The sequence below is a fragment of the Chenopodium album genome, chromosome 1, assembly GCF_948465745.1.
Source record: "Chenopodium album chromosome 1, dcCheAlbu1.1, whole genome shotgun sequence".
Lineage (NCBI taxonomy): Eukaryota > Viridiplantae > Streptophyta > Magnoliopsida > Caryophyllales > Amaranthaceae > Chenopodium > Chenopodium album.
In genome coordinates, this window is record NC_137834.1 from 67,024,500 (window position 1) to 67,045,873 (window position 21,374).

Here is a 21,374-nt window from a genome sequence, read left to right on the forward strand (position 1 = left end):
TAATAATAATAATAATAATAATAATAATAATAATAATAATAATAATAATAAGAAAATTTCTTGTATGGTGCTAAGTGCACCCATGTCAATACTTCAGGGTGTTTTGGCTATTTTTCTTAGTTCAAGGTGCTGAGTGCACCCAAGCCAAAGTTCAGAGTGTTGAGGCCAATTTTGCCTAAATTTAATTGATAGATTTTTTTTTTTTTTTTTTTTTTTTTTTTTTTTTGTTTTTTTTTTTTTTTGTGGAATGGTTGATAGTGTTTTTTTAAACACAATTAAGTTGCTGAAAATTTTGTGAAAATAAATTTTGCTATATTTTTGAAGAGAAAAATTGGCCTTGAAAATTGATAGTACGGCTAATATTGAAAATGAATAGCATCAATACGACAGTATCTAATTAGTTTTTAACAACCACTAATGACTAACCTTTGAATGGTCTCCAACCCACCTACCAATAAATTCATATACTTGTAATTACTATCCACCAACTACCTACACACTGACTAACGGAGTACGGAACAGCTGCCTCAACATACTATAAGGAGCGTTAACATTTCGTTTGTCAACGTGTAGCTTCCAGCAGCTGACTCAACATGCTCTTACTTCAATTGCTGACATGGAGTAAAAGATTGACATAGTAAATCAATCAAGAAGATCAACTGGGGTAAACATATAGCCTTTAGTGATGTGTTATTTTGAAGCAGAAGTAGCATGAGCTCTGGATATTCATCTTGTCCACTAAACATATTAAACTCGTTGTTGATCAAAGACATCCTCATAACATACTGCAATTTGCAGGGCCACTCCTTCAATCCTGAGCCTGCCTTTACCATGAAACTGTAATCATTGCTGGAAGCAATTGATATGGCCAAATCACGAAATACATCATGCATTTTTACAGATTCTTCACTCTTACCGCTCAGCAGAAGGCAAGAAGCTTTAAGGTTACTGATTATAGAATGTACCTTGTTCCTTGCCTGTTCGAGAGTTAAATCATCAGAAAACAGTCTTTCACCAATTCCATATCTCAAAAGATCTTCAATGCGAACATCATAATCTTCAGGAAAGAGGGCACGATATAGAAAGCACATTTTAGACTCTTCATCCCGAAACTCATTAAAGCTTAGCTGGAGACATGAAAAGACCTTTTTATGCATCCCTTTGATGTTCAAGGGTCTTGAGTGTCGCAGTTCATATGCTGCATCACCCCAAAATCGTGGTTCTTTATTCCTTAAGACCCTTCCCAGTGTCACTAAAGCTATTGGCAAACCTCCACATTCCTTAGCAACTTCATTTGCCAAACTGTTCAAGTCAGGTGATTCCACAACATCTCCTGCAAACTTCTTGAAAAGATCCCATGAATCTTGCTGAGAGAGGGGTTCAACTACTACACTAACATTGCAATACATCTCACTGCACACATCAAGGTTTCTAGTAGTTATCGCAATTTTACAATTACTTCTATCCTTCCCTGAAGAAATGCCTACCCAGGACAAGTCCAATCTCTCCCACACATCATCCAAAATTAAAAAAGTCCGTCATTCTTGCTTCAGCCTTTCAGCCAGTCTCAAAGATCTCACATGCTCAGTTTCCTCTTTCAACTGCAAACCTAAGCCTTCTGCAATCTCTCTCTGGATTTTCAGCATAACAGGATTCCGAGACACAGTAGCAATAACAACCTCATCAAACATACCCGTGATCTTGGCATACTTTGCTACTTCTCTAATCAATGAGGTCTTCCCCACTCCACCCATTCCATACACCCCAATAATCTGGTTATCATCATGCTTTAATGCCTCAATGATTTTCCCCATAGCGACTTTAGTAGATTCAAAAGCATCAAAATCACCTGTAGGCATCATTTCAATGCTAGGCGGTGGTGCTGGTTGAGACACTGGAATCTGTTGTAAACTACCTTTCAGCTCATTGACAACTTTGAGCAACTTTGCTGCTCTTTTGCTTGATGAATAATGACTGCGTAAATTTGTGCAGCAGAAATCGAACTTTCCCTTATCTTCCTCTCTTAATCCACCCAAAAGCTTCTGCACATCAGTCACAATCATCTCTGTCTTTCTCAGCCATTGTTCCATATCTTGAGTTGTGGCTTCTCCTCTGCGGCGAGCTGCATCTGTGGTACATCTTGCTGTCTCCCGGGTTATCTCAAGCTCAGTTGTTTTACTTCTAAGATCTTCAATGTTTCTGCGGAATTTCACAAGATAACCAACTTCATGTTTCAGGGGAACAACCAAAAGTTTTGCAACTTCAGTGATAGGGGTAATTATGATTTGTAGTATAGTACTAGCCATTTAGTTTTTTTTTTTCCTCTAATGATCCAACAAGAATAAGAATAGATAGTAGATACCGATTCAGATGATTAATATGAACTTGTATTGTTTTATTTGTAAAAGATGGAATAATATGTTTATTTTCTCCTCTATCAACATCTTGAGCAGGTAAACAATTAAGTCAATTATTAATGGAATAAAGAATTTATTTAGTAAAATAGACACTAAAATATAAGTCTTCGTCAACCAACTAAAGCACCAACTTACAAAGTCTTCCTTTTACTTATCATACTATAATGCATGAGTGAACCTTCGTTGTATCTTATGTGCCTTTGTGTTATATATATTGTCAGATCTGCAGTTTGTGATTTGTTTTGTGTACATTCTCCGTTTTTTTCGATGAAACACGTTGATTTTACACTACTCATATACCCAGCTATCTCTAGTTTTGGTAATTTATACTTAAACGAAAACATAGTCGTCACAGATTTCCTTAGGTCCGTCTCAACTTAAGATATTCACAAATTTTTAGTTTTATTTTTATTTATAATTTCTACACATTCTATCTTCCGTTGGAGAAATGGACCTGGAAGAGGATATTTGTTCTTGCACTCTCATCTTTAATGATCAAGGAAGCCATGCAAGAACAGCTAAGTGTTAGGGCTACCAAAATGCTACCACAATGAATATCTAAATTCCGAATCTAAAGCAAGTAGCACAGCATACTCTAACTTGAAATGGGATCAATCTACCACTTGATCTACCCAATAATTGGTAACTGGTATAGCTGCAACGACACCATGTAATTTCCCGCTATGGATATCCCTCGTTGGCTAACTCGCTGCAGGAATCACAGAATTTCTCAAAGAAACTGAACTTAATTAAGTTTCGTACAAACAGCTATGAAATATGTCACAAAACTTTAGTTCTTTGATATGACAGACACTGCATATTTTTACTAGTGGAACAACAATATTATATATCATATCGAGCTGGTATAACAGCTGCATATATACAAACAACAGCAATATTTAGCACAACATGCTGGAAAACAAAGATATCATGCCTTTACATAGCTGCAACTTGATATTTCCTTCAAACTGATTGCTTTACAACAAGAACAGGACACTTTGCATGGTGAACACAGTAGTCACTCACACTTCCAAGGACAGTCCTGCAAGAAAGATATAAATAAAAGGGAAAGAAAACTGAAAAAAGGTAGGGGGGTCATGTATATAATTCACTATCTGGTTAATACTTAATCCATAATGTATTTCCCAGGACGGTTATAGCAGAAAATCAAACTAAACATTCCTCATGGAATAAAGTAACCAATCTATTGGTGTTACAGCACAAAATATGAGAAATGTTGTTTAGTCTTGCATTAAACATCTCCAATTTTAATCTGCAATGGATCGCCCAAGGACATAAGAAAGGAAGCTAGGGAGAATCACTACTATTCATAATATGAAGTACATAGCTTGGAATAGGCTTTGTATAATTACTTTATTAAAAAAAAAATGACTAACAAATGCATACTATAATTTTGGTAAGGTAATCCAACTAATATAGACAACAGCTTTACTTGCATTTTTCTGGAAGCGAACAAGTGGTTCCAGGGGAGGATTCAGTAACTTCATCACTCATTTTCAGCATGCTTTAACAACTAACTATCTTAAGCTAAACATGTCAATTTGTGACTCATTGGCCTAATTATTGCATGAGATTGAACCATATTATACTTCATTGGTCTTAAAGACTTCTTTGCTGTACCAAACTATTTTAGTTCAATTCACTCTATTACACAATTTTCAATCACTAGGCATAACTAATGCATTTCTCCAATAAAACTCGTCAGTCAGTTCAAAGAGAAGGGTAAAAATGAGCATACATAGTACGAACACTATAGTAGCTTACAATTTTACTAGAGTAGATTATAGAACATTAGAACTTCAGACTAACCTCCTTATTCGTCCCCTACTACGGCTGCCAATAATCAGTAGCTGACAATTAAATTTCTGTACTGCATCACATATGGCTTCTTTTTTATTTCCCATCAAAGCAACTGTCTCAGCATCAATCTGTATCCAGTAAGATACTAAGTACCGAGTACGAACAAGCTAAGTTCACATTATGAGATGTATATATGTATATTTATTTAAGACCTAGCAATAAAAATATGGCTTCCAAATTCCGTATAACTGTAGACAAATAATTGAACAAGGTTGCCTCTAAGAACTTTAAATCTTCCATGATGATTGTTACTACATTCTCTTTTAATAGTAATGTATTCCTTTTTGGGAAGTCGCAAAATTATTGCAACATTACACAATTTGGATAATAATGTTGTCTATCACTCTCTCTTCATCACATTGGTCACTCTTATCAACCTGTTCCTCTCCTTTAAAATGTGCATCAGCCAAGTGATTGCATTTCCAAAAAGATTATGAAATGCAGTATACTATACTGTGAGAGAAATAGTGAAGATTTCAAAGTTCTTACCCCATGCTTTTCACAGAGTTCCTTTGCTTTTGTCAGGAGAGAAACAGTAAAGTCCTTCTGATCACCTTGGAGTGATGTTACCAGGTCAAGAGCTGCATAAATAGAGGTAAAAGACTCACAACATGAATATGGTACGGATAAATGACTTGTTGAGTATTATACTGCAGTCACATATATACGTCGAATAGCTACTCTCAAGTCTTACTAATTTTACTTAGACAATGAACATTCATGAAATATTACAGCACAAGTTCTGCACTGAATCTAAATTAAACATTAGGAATCTGATAATTGTAATCTATCATTTTCTAGGTAGTATGAAAAATTCAGCTCTCAGATTAGAAACAAAACTTAAAAGTTTAAAGCATTGCTTGATTCCCAATCCAATAATAGGAAGAACAGAAATTGTAACCCCCAACATTTTTTATTTGCTTTAAATGTTTTCCTTGAAACTGATTAAGTTTCATTCCATGAGAAAGAGGATAAGACTGTCACAAAAGAAGCAACATCTTTCTGATCTTATGCACTACATAGCATGATAGCAAGAAAGCAATTTAGTTATATAAAGTCACTTATCCATAACTCAATATGTATCAGAAAAAACTCTCATAATTCTCCTATATGTCTGAAGATGAAATACTGTAACATGACTAACAACTTCGAGTGAACGAAGGGCATAAGTTAAAGAGTTAAACCCCATAAGCTTGATCCCCGATTAGTTAAAGAAATTAGGAATATAAACTAACATAAAACTAATACACTAATTCCACCACCAAAACTAGTTAGCAATAAAAACACCCTACCACGGGCTTAAAAGACCAAAAGAAGCAGAACACGACTACAGCAACTATCAGCAGGACAGCAGAATCAGAAGACCAGGACCAAAAGTAACTTAAAAGACAGCAGGCTACGACAACCTAGACCAGAAAGCACAAGAAGCACAGCACTAGCACACAAGATTCATTAAGCAGCTACATACTAGGCAACATTTTCTATCTGATTTAGTACTTTAGCTTCAGAAGGCTTAAAAATCTCACCAAACACCGTCTAGTTACTTTGCAGCAAAACACAACCATCTTGCACAAAGATTATACATAAGAATGACTTCTACCATCAATTTTGTTTTTAGCTTTAATTAATAGCTCAATCTTAGCCTAAAAGGTATAAACTTCAATGACACCTTGAGAAGTGGTACACATTTTAAGCTCGACTTTTTGTACTCCTTCCGTCTTATTAAGATTACCTCTGTTAGATTATGTAAATAATCTAGTTTGTAATTAGTTTGTAAATTACTAGTTTAGCCTTAACCCTAACCTAGCTTACGATTGTATTATATATTGACTCTTTATCAATGAGAAAGGGACGGCAAATATTCTCATATTCTCTCATGGTATCACGAGTCTAGGTTTTTCAATCCGAAACCCTAAATTCTATTCCGCTAATCTTCTCTAATCTTCTTCTTCTTCATTTCGGTTCTCATCAATGGCCGAACAAAAGATTCATCCTGCTACTCTTGTCCCTAACATCAAAACGTGCATTCCTATTGTTCTTGATTACAGTGGTACTCAGTACAATACGTGGTCTACTTTATTCCAACTTCATTGCCGTACGAATTTAGTGATCGATCATATCATCCCTCCCGTTGCTAGTGACAAGCAGAAAGTCCCTGAATCTTCCTCTGATCCTGAGTTGTGGCAAAGACTTGATAACATCGTTCGTCAATGGATATATAATACCATCTCGACTGACCTTCTTGATTCAATTATCGATCCCGATGACAAGGCTATCGATGCTTGGAAACGATTGCAGAATTTCTTTCTCAACAACAAGTCAGCCCGTGCTCTACAACTTGATGCGCAGTTCACAAACACCAGGCTCGATCAGTTCGAGGGTGTTAAGGCGTATTGCACTCGCCTGAAATCTCTAGCAGACAGCCTCCGTAATGTAGGTGATGCGGTTTCTGATAATCGTATGGCACTGCAATTGTTAAAGGGGCTCTCCGAAGATTACAAGGCGTTCCGCACCTCCGTTCGTCATCTCAATCCACTTCCCTCTTTTGACACTTTGCGATCCATGCTTGAATTGGAGGAGCAAAGTAATGCCACCGATGTTCTTGATTCGGGTGAGGAGGCTCACATCTCACAATCACCGACGGTCGCATTTAATTCGCAGCAGGGCAAGGCGAATTCTGATTCTTCTCGCTCTTCACAGCCTGCTCGCGGTGGTCGGAAGCCTAAGGGAAAGGGAGGAAAGAAAGGTGGTGCCGGGTCTGGTGGTCGGAGCAACCAGCCACCGCCGCAAACGCAGCAGCAGGGGCCTGCAGCAGCGCATCAATTCTCGGGTCAGCAGGGGTGGCCGTATCCACCTCCATGGGCGTATTGGCCAGCCCCTCCCTGCCCATATCCCTCACAAGCCCCAGGCCCAATCCAATGGGCTGCTAGGCCTCATCAGTCCTCTCCACAGCAGCCTGGTCTTCTCGGGTCCAGACCACAACAAGCGTACTACATGTCCGGACCTCCTTCCAATTCTACAGGGTATGTGCCGACTAACATCGAGCAAGCTATGCACACTATGTCTCTTGCCGATCCGAATTATTACATGGACACCGGAGCTACCTCTCATATGACAAACTCTCAAGGTAACTTGTCATCGTATTTTCATTTGAGCAAAAATAATAATAATTCTGTTATTGTTGGTAATGGTAGCAAAATTCCAATTTATGGTTATGGTCACACATCCCTACACCAAAACACACTTCAACTCAAAAATGTCCTCCACGTACCTAAACTTGTCAAAAATCTGATTTCTGTTAGAAAATTCACCATTGATAATAATGTGTCAATTGAATTTGATCCTTTTGGGTTTTCTGTGAAGGACTTGCAGACGGGGAGCAAACTAGTGAGGTGTAATAGCAGTGGCGATCTTTATCCCTTTTCCACAGATCGTCAAGTCTTTTCCAATTCCACTCCGTCAGCTTTTGCAGTTGTTTCTCCTAGTGTGTGGCATTCCCGTTTAGGTCATCCGGGAAATGCAATTCTTAGTTCCTTGCGTAGTAGTAATCTCATAAATTGTAATAAGGCTTCAACACATGTTTGTCATTCTTGTCCTTTGGGAAAATTAATGAAATTGCCTTTTTATGATTCAATGTCTCATACTATTATGCCCTTTGATATTGTTCACAGTGATTTATGGACCTCTCCAATTGTTAGCTCTCTTGGTCATAAATATTATGTTCTTTTTCTCGACAATTACACGAATTTTCTATGGACTTTTCCTATCTCTTCAAAGTCTCAAGTTTATGATTTATTTATTCGTGTTCGAACATATATTAAGACTCAATTTGAGAGGGAGATTAAGGCTTTCCAATGTGATAATGGAACGGAATTTACCAAAACTCCGTTTCAAAAATTTTGTGAACAAAACGGTATGACATTTCGATTTTCTTGTCCATACACTTCTCCTCAAAATGGCAAGGCCGAAAGAAAGATTAAAACAATCAATAATATTGTTCGAACTCTTCTATGTCATGCTTCGATTCCTCCTTCTTTTTGGCATCATGCTCTTGAAATGGCTACCTATCTCCATAATATCTTACCGTCAAAAATTCTAGGCTATAAATCACCTACTCAAGTTCTCTATCAAAAGCTTCCCGACTACTCTCATCTTAGGGTGTTTGGTTGTCTATGTTATCCCCTCACTCCATCCTCTAAAATTCACAAACTTCACGCTCGAAGTAGTCCTTGTGTCTTTCTAGGATATCCGTCTAATCATCGAGGGTATAAATGTTTTGATATGTCGAGTCGGAAGATTATTATAGCTAGACATGTGTGGTTTGATGAGTCGGTTTTTCCTTTTTCAAAAATTCATACTCCGGAACCTCATACATATGACTTTTTGGATAGTGAATTGAGCATTCTTGATAGCCCCATTGTGCAGCAGCAGCTCTTCTCCTCACCCCTGCCTCGTGCACCTCCCTCTCCTCACACACACCCGCAGCCTAGCCCCCTTGATGCTGCCATACAGCACACTCCGCAACTAGGCTGCGGTGTACCCTCTTCTGCCGCAACCCAGTTGCGGAGTCCCCTGCCCGTGTCACCACAGCAGCCCTCCCCTCCTCGCTTCCCCTCTCCCACACCTGCCACGCCCCCCACTGCTCAGCAGCGTGGTCTTCGACCACCTCCTGCTAGCCCCGCCGGGTCAAACGCGGGCAGTGGTGTGGACGAGCCCATGTGTGGTGAGACGGGGCAGCCTTCATCTCCAACTCCCTCCTTACACCAACCTCATTCCATGACCACCCGTAGCAAACACGGGATCTTCAAGCCAAATCCAAAGTACTCCGATCAAGCACATCACATTTCTACCTCCATATCTCCTATTCCCAAAAACCCGGTCCATGCTCTTCGTGACCATAATTGGAAATTTGCTATGCAGGAAGAATATAATGCTCTTATTGAAAATGGTACTTGGAAATTAGTTCCCCGACCGAATAATGTGAATGTTATTCGCTCTTTATGGATCTTTCGGCACAAAACGAATTCTGATGGCTCTTTTGAGAGACATAAAGCTCGCTTGGTTGGTGATGGTAAAACTCAAAGGGAGGGTATTGATTGTGATGAAACTTTTAGCCCGGTTGTCAAACCGGCTACTATCCGGGTAGTTCTTAGCATTGCTTTGGCTAAGTCTTGGCACATTCATCAGTTGGACGTGAAAAATGCTTTCTTACATGGTCATTTGAATGAAACGGTGTACATGTATCAACCTTTAGGATTTAAAGATCCTGATAAACCTGATCATGTTTGTTTATTAGAGAAGTCACTATATGGTCTGAAACAGGCACCACGTGCATGGTACAAACGTTTTGCAGATTTTGTGGCTACTATTGGTTTTGCTAATAGCAAATCTGATACCTCTTTGTTCATCTATCGCCATGGTAATGATACTGCTTATCTACTTCTATATGTTGATGATATTGTGCTAACTGCTTCATCGGACTCTCTCCGACGACATATCATTTCTCGCCTCAGTTCTGAATTTGCTATGAAGGATTTGGGTCCTCTGAGTTATTTTTTGGGTATTGCTGTTACTAGAGGTAAAAATGGTTTATTTTTATCTCAAAAGAAGTATGCACAGGAAATTTTGGAAAAAGCAGGAATGGCGAATTGCAAGCCTTCGGCCACTCCTGTTGACACCAAAGGCAAATTGAGCACTCAGGAGGGTGCTTTGTATGACGATCCTACTTCTTATCGTCGCCTTTGTGGTGCTTTGCAGTACTTGACATTCACTCGCCCAGATATCTCTTATGCAGTTCAGCAGGTTTGCTTATTTATGCACTCACCCCGTGTTGAGCACATGGATGCGTTGAAACGCATTCTTCGATATATTCGAGGTACGACAGATTTTGGTTTGCAGTTGCATAAATCTCCTGTTTCTTCTCTTGTGTCATACACCGATGCAGATTGGGGCGGGTGTCCGGATACTCGTCGTTCTACATCAGGGTATTGTGTATATCTTGGTGATAATCTGATTTCTTGGTCTTCGAAACGTCAACCCACTTTGTCTAAGTCTAGTTGTGAAGCAGAGTACAGAGGGGTTGCCAATGTGGTTTCGGAATCCTGCTGGATTCGCAATTTGTTGCTCGAACTCTATCTTCCTATTTCGAAGGCAACATTAGTTTATTGTGACAATGTTAGTGCGATTTATCTCTCTAGTAATCCGGTTCAACATCAACGCACTAAACATATTGAGATGGACATTCACTTTGTTCGTGAGAAGGTTCAAAAGGGCGACGTACGTGTCCTACATGTGCCTTCCCGATACCAGATTGCAGACATCTTCACCAAAGGTCTGCCTAAGGTTTTATTTGATGATTTTCGGGACAGTCTAAGCGTTCATGGTCCTCCCGCTTTGACTGCGGGGGAGTGTTAGATTATGTAAATAATCTAGTTTGTAATTAGTTTGTAAATTACTAGTTTAGCCTTAACCCTAACCTAGCTTACGATTGTATTATATATTGACTCTTTATCAATGAGAAAGGGACGGCAAATATTCTCATATTCTCTCAACCTCCTTCGACCATCTTTTAATGAGACCATTTTGGATCAAATGGGGCAATTTTAAGAGAGTATCAAAATAACAATAGTTGGCTAAACCAACATTAAACAACTTACATACATCTAATCCCCACTTAACCCTCCTAGGACAGCCAATCAAGTGATTAACCAAATACTTCCTCCATTGTTTGTATAAATTGCACCATGTCTCTAAGACAGGCATTTTAATAATGAAATTAGCAAAAATAATTAGTCAGTGTACATTAATTCAAACATCAGTAACCCGACCCTTCCCTTTTACTGGCCTGATCAGGCCAACTTTCCCGACCAGACCCGCCCGTTCCTAACCGGTTCCGATTCCAATTTTCAGTAACCGGAATTTTTTAATAATCTAGTCACTTAAAACGAAAACCCAAAAATAGTAACTGAAGAGGAGAGAAAGAACTTACGAACAGAGCCATAACTGCCAGAAAAAACACCAGTATAATCAGCAGAAGTAGCAGTAAAAATAATGACACCCGATTTCAGCTTATGATCAAGATTTTCCACTGCCCATTTAAGCGCATAACTGCTACTCTCACTCCCATCAATTGCTATCATAACCTTCCCATTTTGCTTCGAAGCCCCCGCTATTTCCTCCTCCATTATACTGCCACTATTTTTTTCTCTCTCTAGATTTGGACGTATTAGTCAGAATTTAGGTATGATTTTGTTGTGAGAGAAAGATGATCGAAATTGGTAATGTTTCTGTTGACATTTATAATTGCTTGTATTTGAGTAGAGTGATGTTTAAATAAGTAAGATGTTTACACCTGGTTTGTTTTCCCGGCTATCAATTATCAGTACTACTATTTCCCACTTACCTTAAATTAGGTTAAGTCCCGTGCCATGCACGGTAATTTTTAGTACTTAATATTTATCATTAGTTTAACACTATTATTTAATTATTAAAAATTAAACCTAAAATAGAATAAAGTTCTGTAATTACAAAAAACAATTTTAAAAATTTATCACACTAAAGAAAACAGAGACAATAATATATGCACGACTTATAAAAATAACTATGAATTACATTACAAAGTTATAAACTATTATTGCATATTATTGTATAAAAAAAATAATATCTTTGTTTAAATGAGTACAAATAGAATATACTTATCAAATAGGATATGAAATATTATTGCATAGTTTGTATTAAAAACTTCTCTAAGAAACTTTGACAAAAAAATAAATAAATAAATAAAAACTTTTGGAGGGAATATTTTTAACCAGGAAATGACATGTGTCATTCCTGGTTTCGCCTTTAGTATAAAGTTATAGATTATCACACTAAAGAAAACAGAGACAATAATATATGCACGACTCATAAAAATAACTATGAATTACATTACAAAGTTATAAACTATTATTGCATATTATTGTATAAGAAAATAATATCTTTGTTTAAATGAGTACAAATAGAATATACTTATCAAATAGGATATGAAATATTATTGCATAGTTTATATTAAAAACTTCTCTAAGAAACTTTGACAAAAAAAAAAATAAAAAAATAAAAACTTTTGGAGGGAATATTTTTAACCAGGAAATGACATGTGTCATTCCTGGTTTCGCCTTTAGTATAAAGTTATAGATTATCACACTAAAGAAAACAGAGACAATAATATATGCACGACTCATAAAAATAACTATGAATTACATTACAAAGTTATAAACTATTATTGCATATTATTGTATAAAAAAATAATATCTTTGTTTAAATGAGTACAAATAGAATATACTTATCAAATAGGATATGAAATATTATTGCATAGTTTGTATTAAAAACTTCTCTAAGAAGCTTTGACAAAAAAAAAAAAAAAAAAAAAAAAAAAAAAAAAAAAAAACTCTTGGAGGGAATATTTTTAACCAGGAAATGACATGTGTCATTCCTGGTTTCGCCTTTAGTATAAAGTTATAGATCCTACGTTGCCACGAGTGATGTCCTCCTAGTCCTTACCCTACCCACTCTTAAATTAATTATGAAATGACTAGTGCTGTCAAATTTCAAACCGAAACCGTTTAACTACCCGAAACCGACCGACCCAAATGAGAACCGAACCGATTAAAAATCGATTTTGTAAAACCGAAAACCAACCCGAACCGTATTTAAGTAAACTCGAAACCGAACCGATCCGAATAATGTCAAACCGTATAAGAACCGAACACGTTAACAAACCGAACCAGTTCTAAACCGAACTGTAATCAAACTGAAACGAAAAGGAACCGAACCGTTTCTAACCCCAAACTGTTTCCAACCCGAAACCGTTTGAACCGAGGTAAAAACCATTTACACCGAACCGTTAACAAACTGCAACCCGTTTGCACCGAACCGTTTATAAACCGAACCACTTACAAACCGAACCGTCTATAAATCAAACTGTAATTTCGACGTCACAATAACTCATCAAATCATGATTATGACACATCAATTAGTTGATTGAGTAAGAAGCAGCTAATAATGTGATAGTAAAACAATAATAATTCATTAATACACTAAACTTTTATAATCTACGTTACTTCGTAATAAACTAGTAAGATCAGTATGACTAAACTTGAAATAACATGATATGTATTTTTGTAATCGATGAGAATTTGTATATAATATAATGCTTAATGCCTAAATATGAAGTGATGAAGTCTCGGCTTGATATAAAACTTGTTAACCAGCAAAAGGTTAGCAAGTACTATGAAACTTCAAACCAAAATCGTTTAACTGCCCGAATCCAAACGACCCGATTAAAAACCAACTTTTTGAAATAAAAAACCTTCCGAACCATAATTTAGTGAACGTGAAATGGAACTGATCCGAATAACGTTAAATCGTATAAAAGGCAAACCCGTTAACAAACCGAACCAAAATAAAACTGAACCGAAAAGAACCGAACCGTTTCTAACTTGAAACCGTTTCCAACCCGAAACTGTTTGAACCGGTATAAAAACCGCTTACACCGAACCGTTAACAAACTGCAACCCGGCTGCACCGAACCGTTTACTTTCCGAACCATTTACAACCCGAACCGAATTAAAACCGCTCAAGAATAAACCGAAACCGAATCGAACCGATAACTATTTAAACCGAACCGAAACCGACCCGCGAGACATTTAAACCGATTTCAAACCGACCCGATTTAATACCGAACCGATTTCATCAAACCGAACCGAACCCGAACTGTCAAACCGTTTTGACAGTGCTAGAAATGACCCAATCAATGGATTAATGTTGTTCATTACACATTTTATTTGGATTTGGAATTTGGAAGTCCATGTCTTTCACATGTTTTTTTAGGAAAAATTAACAGAAAGGATACAAATGGACATAGTTTATGTATACCCCACATAGACATTCACTATGGTGAATTTCTATTAGGTGAATTTTAGCCCCACCTCAGCCCATTTCAAAATTTTGAAAATTTCACTTTCAAATATTTCACAATTGAAAATTTAAATTTCAAATTTGGAAATTGAAAATCAATGTATATATGGTGGGTAATGAGAAAGAGTAAGGAGTAATTTAAGAAGAGGAAGGTGATCCAATTAAGAAGGGTAAGCAACGACGGAGGACGAAATTAAGAAAGTGAGGTGGTTCAAAGACGATAAACAACAACGACGACGGTGGGTGGTTTTCAAAGCCAAACTATGGCGAGGTTGAGCGAGAGAGACGACAAAGTTCTGGTGGTTGAATGTAGTGGTGGGTCAAATGATCATTTTAGCAGAGCAAACCTTAGTTAATTATTCAATGTATTGTTCTAATACGAAAAATGGAGTAGTTTTTTTTAGTAATTCTTCATTTTTATTATTTTGGTTTCAAAAATGAATTTGTAAATGTTTCAATAATAAAATTAGTATTAAATTATTAGGTGTGGTATCAAATTAATGCATAGTATAGGTTGTATGGACATCACCTTTTTAAGAAAATAAACAAATTAGTATTATTTTCGGTAAATATAAATAAAATTGAAAATGTTGGTAGCGCTTAGGAATGATTTTTCAATTCCGTGGTCGGATGTATGGGGTTTCAAGTCGGTTGTTCAAGTTGCTAATTTTTGGAGGTCGGTGGTTCAGGCGAGTCTCGAAGATGGTTATGAAGGTGAGTTTAAGGTTCTAGGTTTTGAAGTGAGTGGTTAAGGTGAGTTAAGCAGTTATGGGATTGGGTTTCGAGGTGGGTTGTTGAGGTGGGTTTGGGTGGGTCTCGGGTGGCGTTTACAAAGGGGTTGATAAAGGGGTTGGGTGGCCAAAAAGATGGTTAGTCGCTAGCAAGGAGGAATATAAAAAGGTTAAGGGTGAGAAGGGTGGTCCGTTTGGTGGTCGGTGGTGGATGGAGTAAGGGCTTCCATGTAGTGGGGGCAGAGGCGGACCATAAGAGGGGTTCTCTTGGGCTTGGCCCCTGATGACTTTTGGGGAAAAAGTTTTAAAGCCCAATTAAAAAAAAAAAAAACAAACTGATGGCTTTATGCGGCTAACTAAGAGGAAATTTAGGAAAAGGAAAAGATTCCTTAGCTTTCCAATTCCGATTCCTTAGCTTCCCAATTCCAAAAAAAAAAAATATCTGACAAATTATTCATTGTGAAACCTAACCCTTTGGCTTTTTCCCCTCCCTCTACTCCGTACATTTTTTTTTGTTCCGATTCAATCTCAATTTCAACTTACAAGAACAAATTACAAATTTACAATATTACTATATCAGGTATATTACTCGACTGCTTTCTCAATTTTTTGTTTTTAGTTTTTGTTTTCAATTATTTTTTTTTATTTTTGCAATTAATTTTTTTTATGTTATACTATTTACTAATGATTAATTGGAGCATTAATAAACAAATTGATAATTTTAGGTGACAAGATGTTATCAAAGTCAATAAATTACTTGTTTTATTAGTTTGCTAAAGAAATAGATTGTGACAATTGTATGAGATAGAATTTGATTGTGACACTTGCATTTTTTTAAGTGTTTGGTAATATTTATTATATTTAGCTATATTCTTATACTCCTTGTTATTGTTTTAGACGTACACTTATGTTAGATATAATTGGCCCCCGAAAGAAAAGAATTCAAGATCCGCCACTGAGTGGGGGAGCGGGGGTGGGTGGTTATTTTAAGTTTATTATAGTATTTAGTAAATACCCATTAAGTTTAATTGTGTTGTAAGCCATCTAATTTATTTAAAGATAAGTATCCTTAAAGGTCAAAGATTTAATTATTTGGATCTAGCCGCACAAAAGTTAGCTTATTGTTGAAAATATTTCTAAATTTAATTATTAAGAAGATTGCACTTGCACATTATAAAATATCTCAAATTTTCTTTTGTAACTCTATTATCTATCAGGGAAAATTATTAATTAGTTAACTTTTTTGGGAGTTGTCTTAAATTTTAATGGAGAATCTAAGTTAAACATTTGCAAAAATAAAAGAAGAAAATACCATGATTAATGTTTGAATTTGCATGTCGATAATATTGCTCGATCAAGATGTTGGTGAATATTATTTTGGCCCATAATAATCCCAATTTGAGGTGAAAATTGTAAAGTTATGTATTAAACTCCTCATTTTGTGTGACAAAATATGTCTCGATACAAGCATTTTTGTTTACTATTTAGCAAATCGAAGTGTTTTTGAAATAATATTATTCCAATTTATTTGTGACCACAAATTTAATTAAATATATACGAGGTATGACCTTAATTTCTTTTTCCTTTATTTGTTCTGATTTGACCTTAATTTTACATATTTGATTTGAAATAATAAAAATAAGGTGAACTACACATGACCTTACTACGAAGGAAAAATTAGAAATAATAATCCCAACTTTCATCAATTTTTGTAGAATAATCCCAACTTTGGATTATACTGGAATAATCCAAACTTTAGGGGGTGCTCTTTTTCTTCAATCCCTAACCGGTCAACAAAAGTCAATGACCTATTATATTAGGTCATTTGACACGTGGCAAGCTTGGACTGGTCCAAAATTTAAAAAAAATTTTTTTTTTTAAAAAAAAAACCAAAAATTTGAAAAACCTAGCCAACCTCCCTCCCCCACCGTCCCCTTCCCCTTCCCTCACCACCATAGCCAGACCACAACCCCTCCCCTCTCCGAACTGCCGCCTATCCCCCACCCCTTGCGTCGTTGTTTCTCCCCATTCCCGAAACCCATTCCTTTTCCCCCACGCAACCACCGAAACCCCAAGTTCGTAGGAATTGAAACCCCAAAACGCAGCCACCGAAGGAGTTTCGCAAATTTAGGGGTGATTTAGGTGATTTCCGGATTAAGGGAATGGTTTCATGTGAGTTTCGTGACCGGATTTCGTTTGGCCGTGACCCCAAGCAACCAGCGAAATCACCCAAACCGACCCCACGTAACCACCGTACCCCTTAATCGCAGCCCCTAAAGTTAAAACCCCAAAAACCTACCAACGAAAACGAAGATTTTAGGGTAGGGGTTTCGAGGGAGTGTCCGAGCGGCGGCGCAGGTGGTCGGGTTTATTGGCTGTGGGCAATTGAGAATTTGAGAGTAGAGAGAAGATGAGGGGTTGCCGGAGTTGGGGCAGCTTCCGGCATTGAGGGGTTGCCGGAGTTGGGAGTTTGAGGCTGGGTGTTTTTTATATATATATATTTTTTTTTGAAATATATTTTGTTTGTTTTTAATTTTTTTTTTAATTTTTTAAACCAATTAACATGTGACATACTGACATGTGTCACTTTTTTTTTTTTAAAAAAAAAAAAAAAAAAACCTATCTAACCGGTCACCGGTTTTTGGGATTGAAGAAAAAGAACACCCCCTAAAGTTCGGATTATTCTAGTATAATCCAAAGTTGAGATTATTCTACAAAAATTGATGAAAGTTGGAATTATTATTTCTAATTTTTCCTACTACGAAATATTCCTTCCATTTTGTAAGAATAATCACAAAACTTTCCTTTTTACATCTATTTCCATAATAATCAAAACACTTTATATTTTAGTAAAGTCTCATATCACTATTACTTTTTATTATTTCTCTCTCTCCAAGTAACCTCACGTACATAAATACTTTATAGTTTTTGTCTCTTAATACTATCTTCACTTATACTATAAAAGCATTTGGTTCTCAATAATTTATTATGGATCACTAACATTAGAGACACTATGACCATTTTATTAATAATAAAAGGTCACTATGTTATAATAATAGTTATTTTATTAAAATAAAATAATTTCAATGTGCTATTATAAAAGTCATAAGAGGTTAAGCTTTTTTTTTTTACATAAAGTTTTAATATATTAGTCATTGTGAATAATAAAGGTCACCATGTTAAAATAGGGACACTATGTCCAATGTAACGTCGGCTGGCACATGCACATTTTAGGTTCACAGTAATATTAAAGTCACATAAGTTTTAATAATGGAAACCATGTTAAACTTAGGATTACTATGCTCAACAATACGTAAGTAAGAGCCACACAAATTTATTCTCACTTATACAACTTATACTATTTTTTTATTGTTATTATTTCTCCTCCAAATAATTAAATATATATCTAATAACTATACTTTATAAAATTCATCCTATGATATGTATCATATAAATTTCACAAAACTTAATGCAAAGCCTACTATTGTAATTATTATGAAACGGGAAGAATACTATCTAATACTTTCGCCGTTTCTTTATAGTTGAATTGCAACATTTCCCTAAAATGGAAATGTCATAGTAGTTACAACACATTATAAGAAAAAGGTTTTTATGGTGAAAATTTTGCTATTATATATCTTATCGCAAAACTTAATGCAAAGCCTACTATTGTAATTATTACAAAACGGAAGGAATAATATTTAATGCTTTATCCGTTTCTTTATAGTTGCAACACTTCCCTAAAATGGAAATCTCACAGTAGTTGCAACACATTATAAAAGAAAGGTTTTTATGGTAAAAATTATACTATTATCTTTATTTATAGCTCATAGCCCACTAAATTATACTCCTAAAAGAAAGGTATTATATCATGTGAGGTCGACTTTTTCTAAATACCGTGATAAAATGTGTGTTGCATTTATAAAGAAACGAAAGAAAGGTCACATAATATAATTTTAATTTTTATCTTATTTAATCTTATTTTTCTGATTGGCTTTGAAATAAGTAAAAATAAGGTGAATTAAACATGACCTTACTATGCCCATACTAAGAAATAAGGTGAACTAAATATAACAATACTATTAAAGGTCACATAAGTTTTAATAAAGGTTACTATGTTAAAATTAGGGTCAATATGTTCAACAATATGTTAGTTGGACTTTGGTCCACGGTAATATTATTAAAATAATTTTTAACAATATTATTGTGAACCAGTTTAACAATCTTTTAAATTATGTCATTCCAAATATTTAATATCTTTTATGTTAAAAAATAATATTAATGTAAATATATCTTTTCCTCCCAAAGTCAATTTAATATTTTAGAATTACACATAAATAACGAGTTTTTTGTGTGTTTGGATGACACCTACCAAAAAATCGACCGAGTACCCCCTGATTGAGCAAACCATGGCTAAGTAATCCCTGGCTGACTGACCGAATAACCCAGACCATGACTAATCGAGTAAGCCCTAACCAAGTAACTCCGGCTACACGGTATGGTCAGCCACATATGTAACTTTGTGTTATTAATCTAAGAAAATTTTGCATACAAATAGAGAAGATTTCAAGCACAAAGAATGAGGCAGTAATTACGATGTAAAGTAGAATTCATTGGACAACATTGAGTTATTAAAGTAATTTACCTATTAATGGTGTGTTATGTTCACTAAATAAGTTTAGGTCGGTTCAAATAAATTCCAATAGGATTATATCAGATTTAATGAGCTTAATAACTTTTAATACATTTTAGTTGAGTCAGATAAGGTTTAATAAAGTTCCATTAAAGTTTCAGTCATGTCTAAAAAGTTTTATTCAAGTCTAATATGATTACATAAATACGTTATTTATGTCATTATATAAAGTTTCAAGTTAAAACATAATTTTTGTTCTTTTTTGTTAGAGAAAACCAAGAACCTCTAATTCACTTAATTACCCTCTAATTCCCCACATTTATTCTAATTACCTTTAACTTAATTAATTATTTAACAATTAAATTACTTTATAAAAAAACCCTACCATCACCTCCACTACCCAGTCATCCTCTCCTTGTCAGTATCACTTCTACCCCACCTGATGAGTCGCCGTTCAAAATCCCCCACCCTAGCGACCCATCTCCACCACCGACTGACCCCCTCCTCTCCTCTTCACACTCCATTACAACTTGTGGGCGCTTGAGCTATTTGAAGATCTTCCTCTTCCTCCCCACGCTCCATTAGAAAAATTCATTAATATCATTATAATAATAACACATGGTCCTTTTCAATACAAATTTGCCTTAAGATACAAATTCTCTACAATTATCACAAAATACTTGATATATAGCTTATGCTGCTCATATAAATATATTTCTTAATAATGATACCAAATTTCATACAGTTATACCAACATTAATCAAATTTATACTAAAAAAATTCATGTGACACTACATAATTACAACATGTTTTATAAATTCACAATTTTCTAAGCTAAAATATAATAATCTAAATTTAATCAATAACCATTATAAATTAACATTCTAATGGTCCTTATCTTCAAATACGATGTATTTAATCACTAATTTACAATAATCACCATCAAACTTTAAGTAAATTAAAATTCATTGCAAAACCTATTTCTTTAACCGTATCAAATTCTATTAATAACTTACAACTGTCTAAATAATGAAAGTTATGGTTCAATTAGTAATTCAAGTTGATAATTTGTATTTTATTTTTCAATTACCTCAAATTTAGATTACCCATGACAACAAGAAGATGAATGTTGTTTGGCTCCTATTCTAACAATTTTGAGAATACCTTCAACTTCATTAGCCATTAATGGTTGCTCAACATTTAACAAACTAAATTGGGATGTTGAGATTAAATTTTTATGAAATTTCAACGCCAAAAATTCTCACTGCATTTGAGCGCTAAATTTCCCTCTTCTTTCTACAATAATGGCGGACTTTATTAAAATTTTACCGCTTTTAACTCCCGCTTTTATGTTTTTGATGAACGATGAGTTGTCAAAAAGATATTGGATGTCTATGTGGGGATACACATAGACTAAGTCTATGTGTATCATCTCCCAAAAATTAACAAAAATAATTCGAACTATTCACTATCTTCTCATTTTAATCCGAACTAGTGTTTAACTTAGAATAAACCAAAGTATAGGGGGTAATTGCTCATATTAGTTTAAGCAAGTTAGCAATTTGCTAAACAGGTTAAATGAAATATGTGGGCCCCACTTTTAATTTTTTTAATTATATTTTCTCCATGGAAGTGCCTTCATCAAAGAACCTGTTTGGGAACTACCGCCTATACTTTGGTTTATTCTAAGTTAAAGATAGTTCGGAGTAAAATGAGAAGATAGTGAATAGTTCGAATTATTTTTGTTAATCTTTTCTA

At 35.4% G+C, this 21,374-nt stretch overlaps 3 protein-coding genes across 3 annotated transcripts; all 3 read right to left on the reverse strand.

The window, feature by feature from the left end:
* Window positions 1–599: 599 nt before the first annotated feature.
* Window positions 600–1,409, reverse strand: LOC145634652 (putative disease resistance protein At4g27220). Its single transcript, XM_081686058.1, has one exon. The coding sequence runs from the start codon at window positions 1,407–1,409 to the stop codon at window positions 600–602; it is 810 nt and encodes a 269-aa protein (XP_081542184.1).
* A 129-nt stretch (window positions 1,410–1,538) lies between these two features.
* On the reverse strand, window positions 1,539–2,306 carry LOC145634663 (disease resistance protein RFL1-like). Its single transcript, XM_081686068.1, has one exon. The coding sequence runs from the start codon at window positions 2,304–2,306 to the stop codon at window positions 1,539–1,541; it is 768 nt and encodes a 255-aa protein (XP_081542194.1).
* An 840-nt stretch (window positions 2,307–3,146) lies between these two features.
* Window positions 3,147–11,613, reverse strand: LOC145597321 (universal stress protein PHOS32-like). Its single transcript, XM_081653493.1, has 4 exons — window positions 11,287–11,613; window positions 4,788–4,879; window positions 4,248–4,366; window positions 3,147–3,459 (listed from the first exon to the last, which is right to left on the reverse strand). The coding sequence occupies exons 1-4, from the start codon at window positions 11,480–11,482 to the stop codon at window positions 3,381–3,383; spliced, it is 486 nt and encodes a 161-aa protein (XP_081509619.1). The 5' UTR covers window positions 11,483–11,613; the 3' UTR covers window positions 3,147–3,380.
* Between the last annotated feature and the right edge of the window lie 9,761 nt (window positions 11,614–21,374).

Coding starts and splice junctions, on each gene's coding strand:
- LOC145634652 (XM_081686058.1), bottom strand. CDS start 1,409: ATGTATTGCAATGTTAGTGTAGTAGTTGAACCCCTCTCTCAGCAAGAT.
- LOC145634663 (XM_081686068.1), bottom strand. CDS start 2,306: ATGGCTAGTACTATACTACAAATCATAATTACCCCTATCACTGAAGTT.
- LOC145597321 (XM_081653493.1), bottom strand. CDS start 11,482: ATGGAGGAGGAAATAGCGGGGGCTTCGAAGCAAAATGGGAAGGTTATG. Junction 4,367..4,787: donor AACTCTGTGAAAAGCATGGG/GTAAGAACTTTG, acceptor TACTGGATACAG/ATTGATGCTGAGACAGTTGC. Junction 3,460..4,247: donor AGTAGGGGACGAATAAGGAG/GTTAGTCTGAAG, acceptor TCTTTCTTGCAG/GACTGTCCTTGGAAGTGTGA.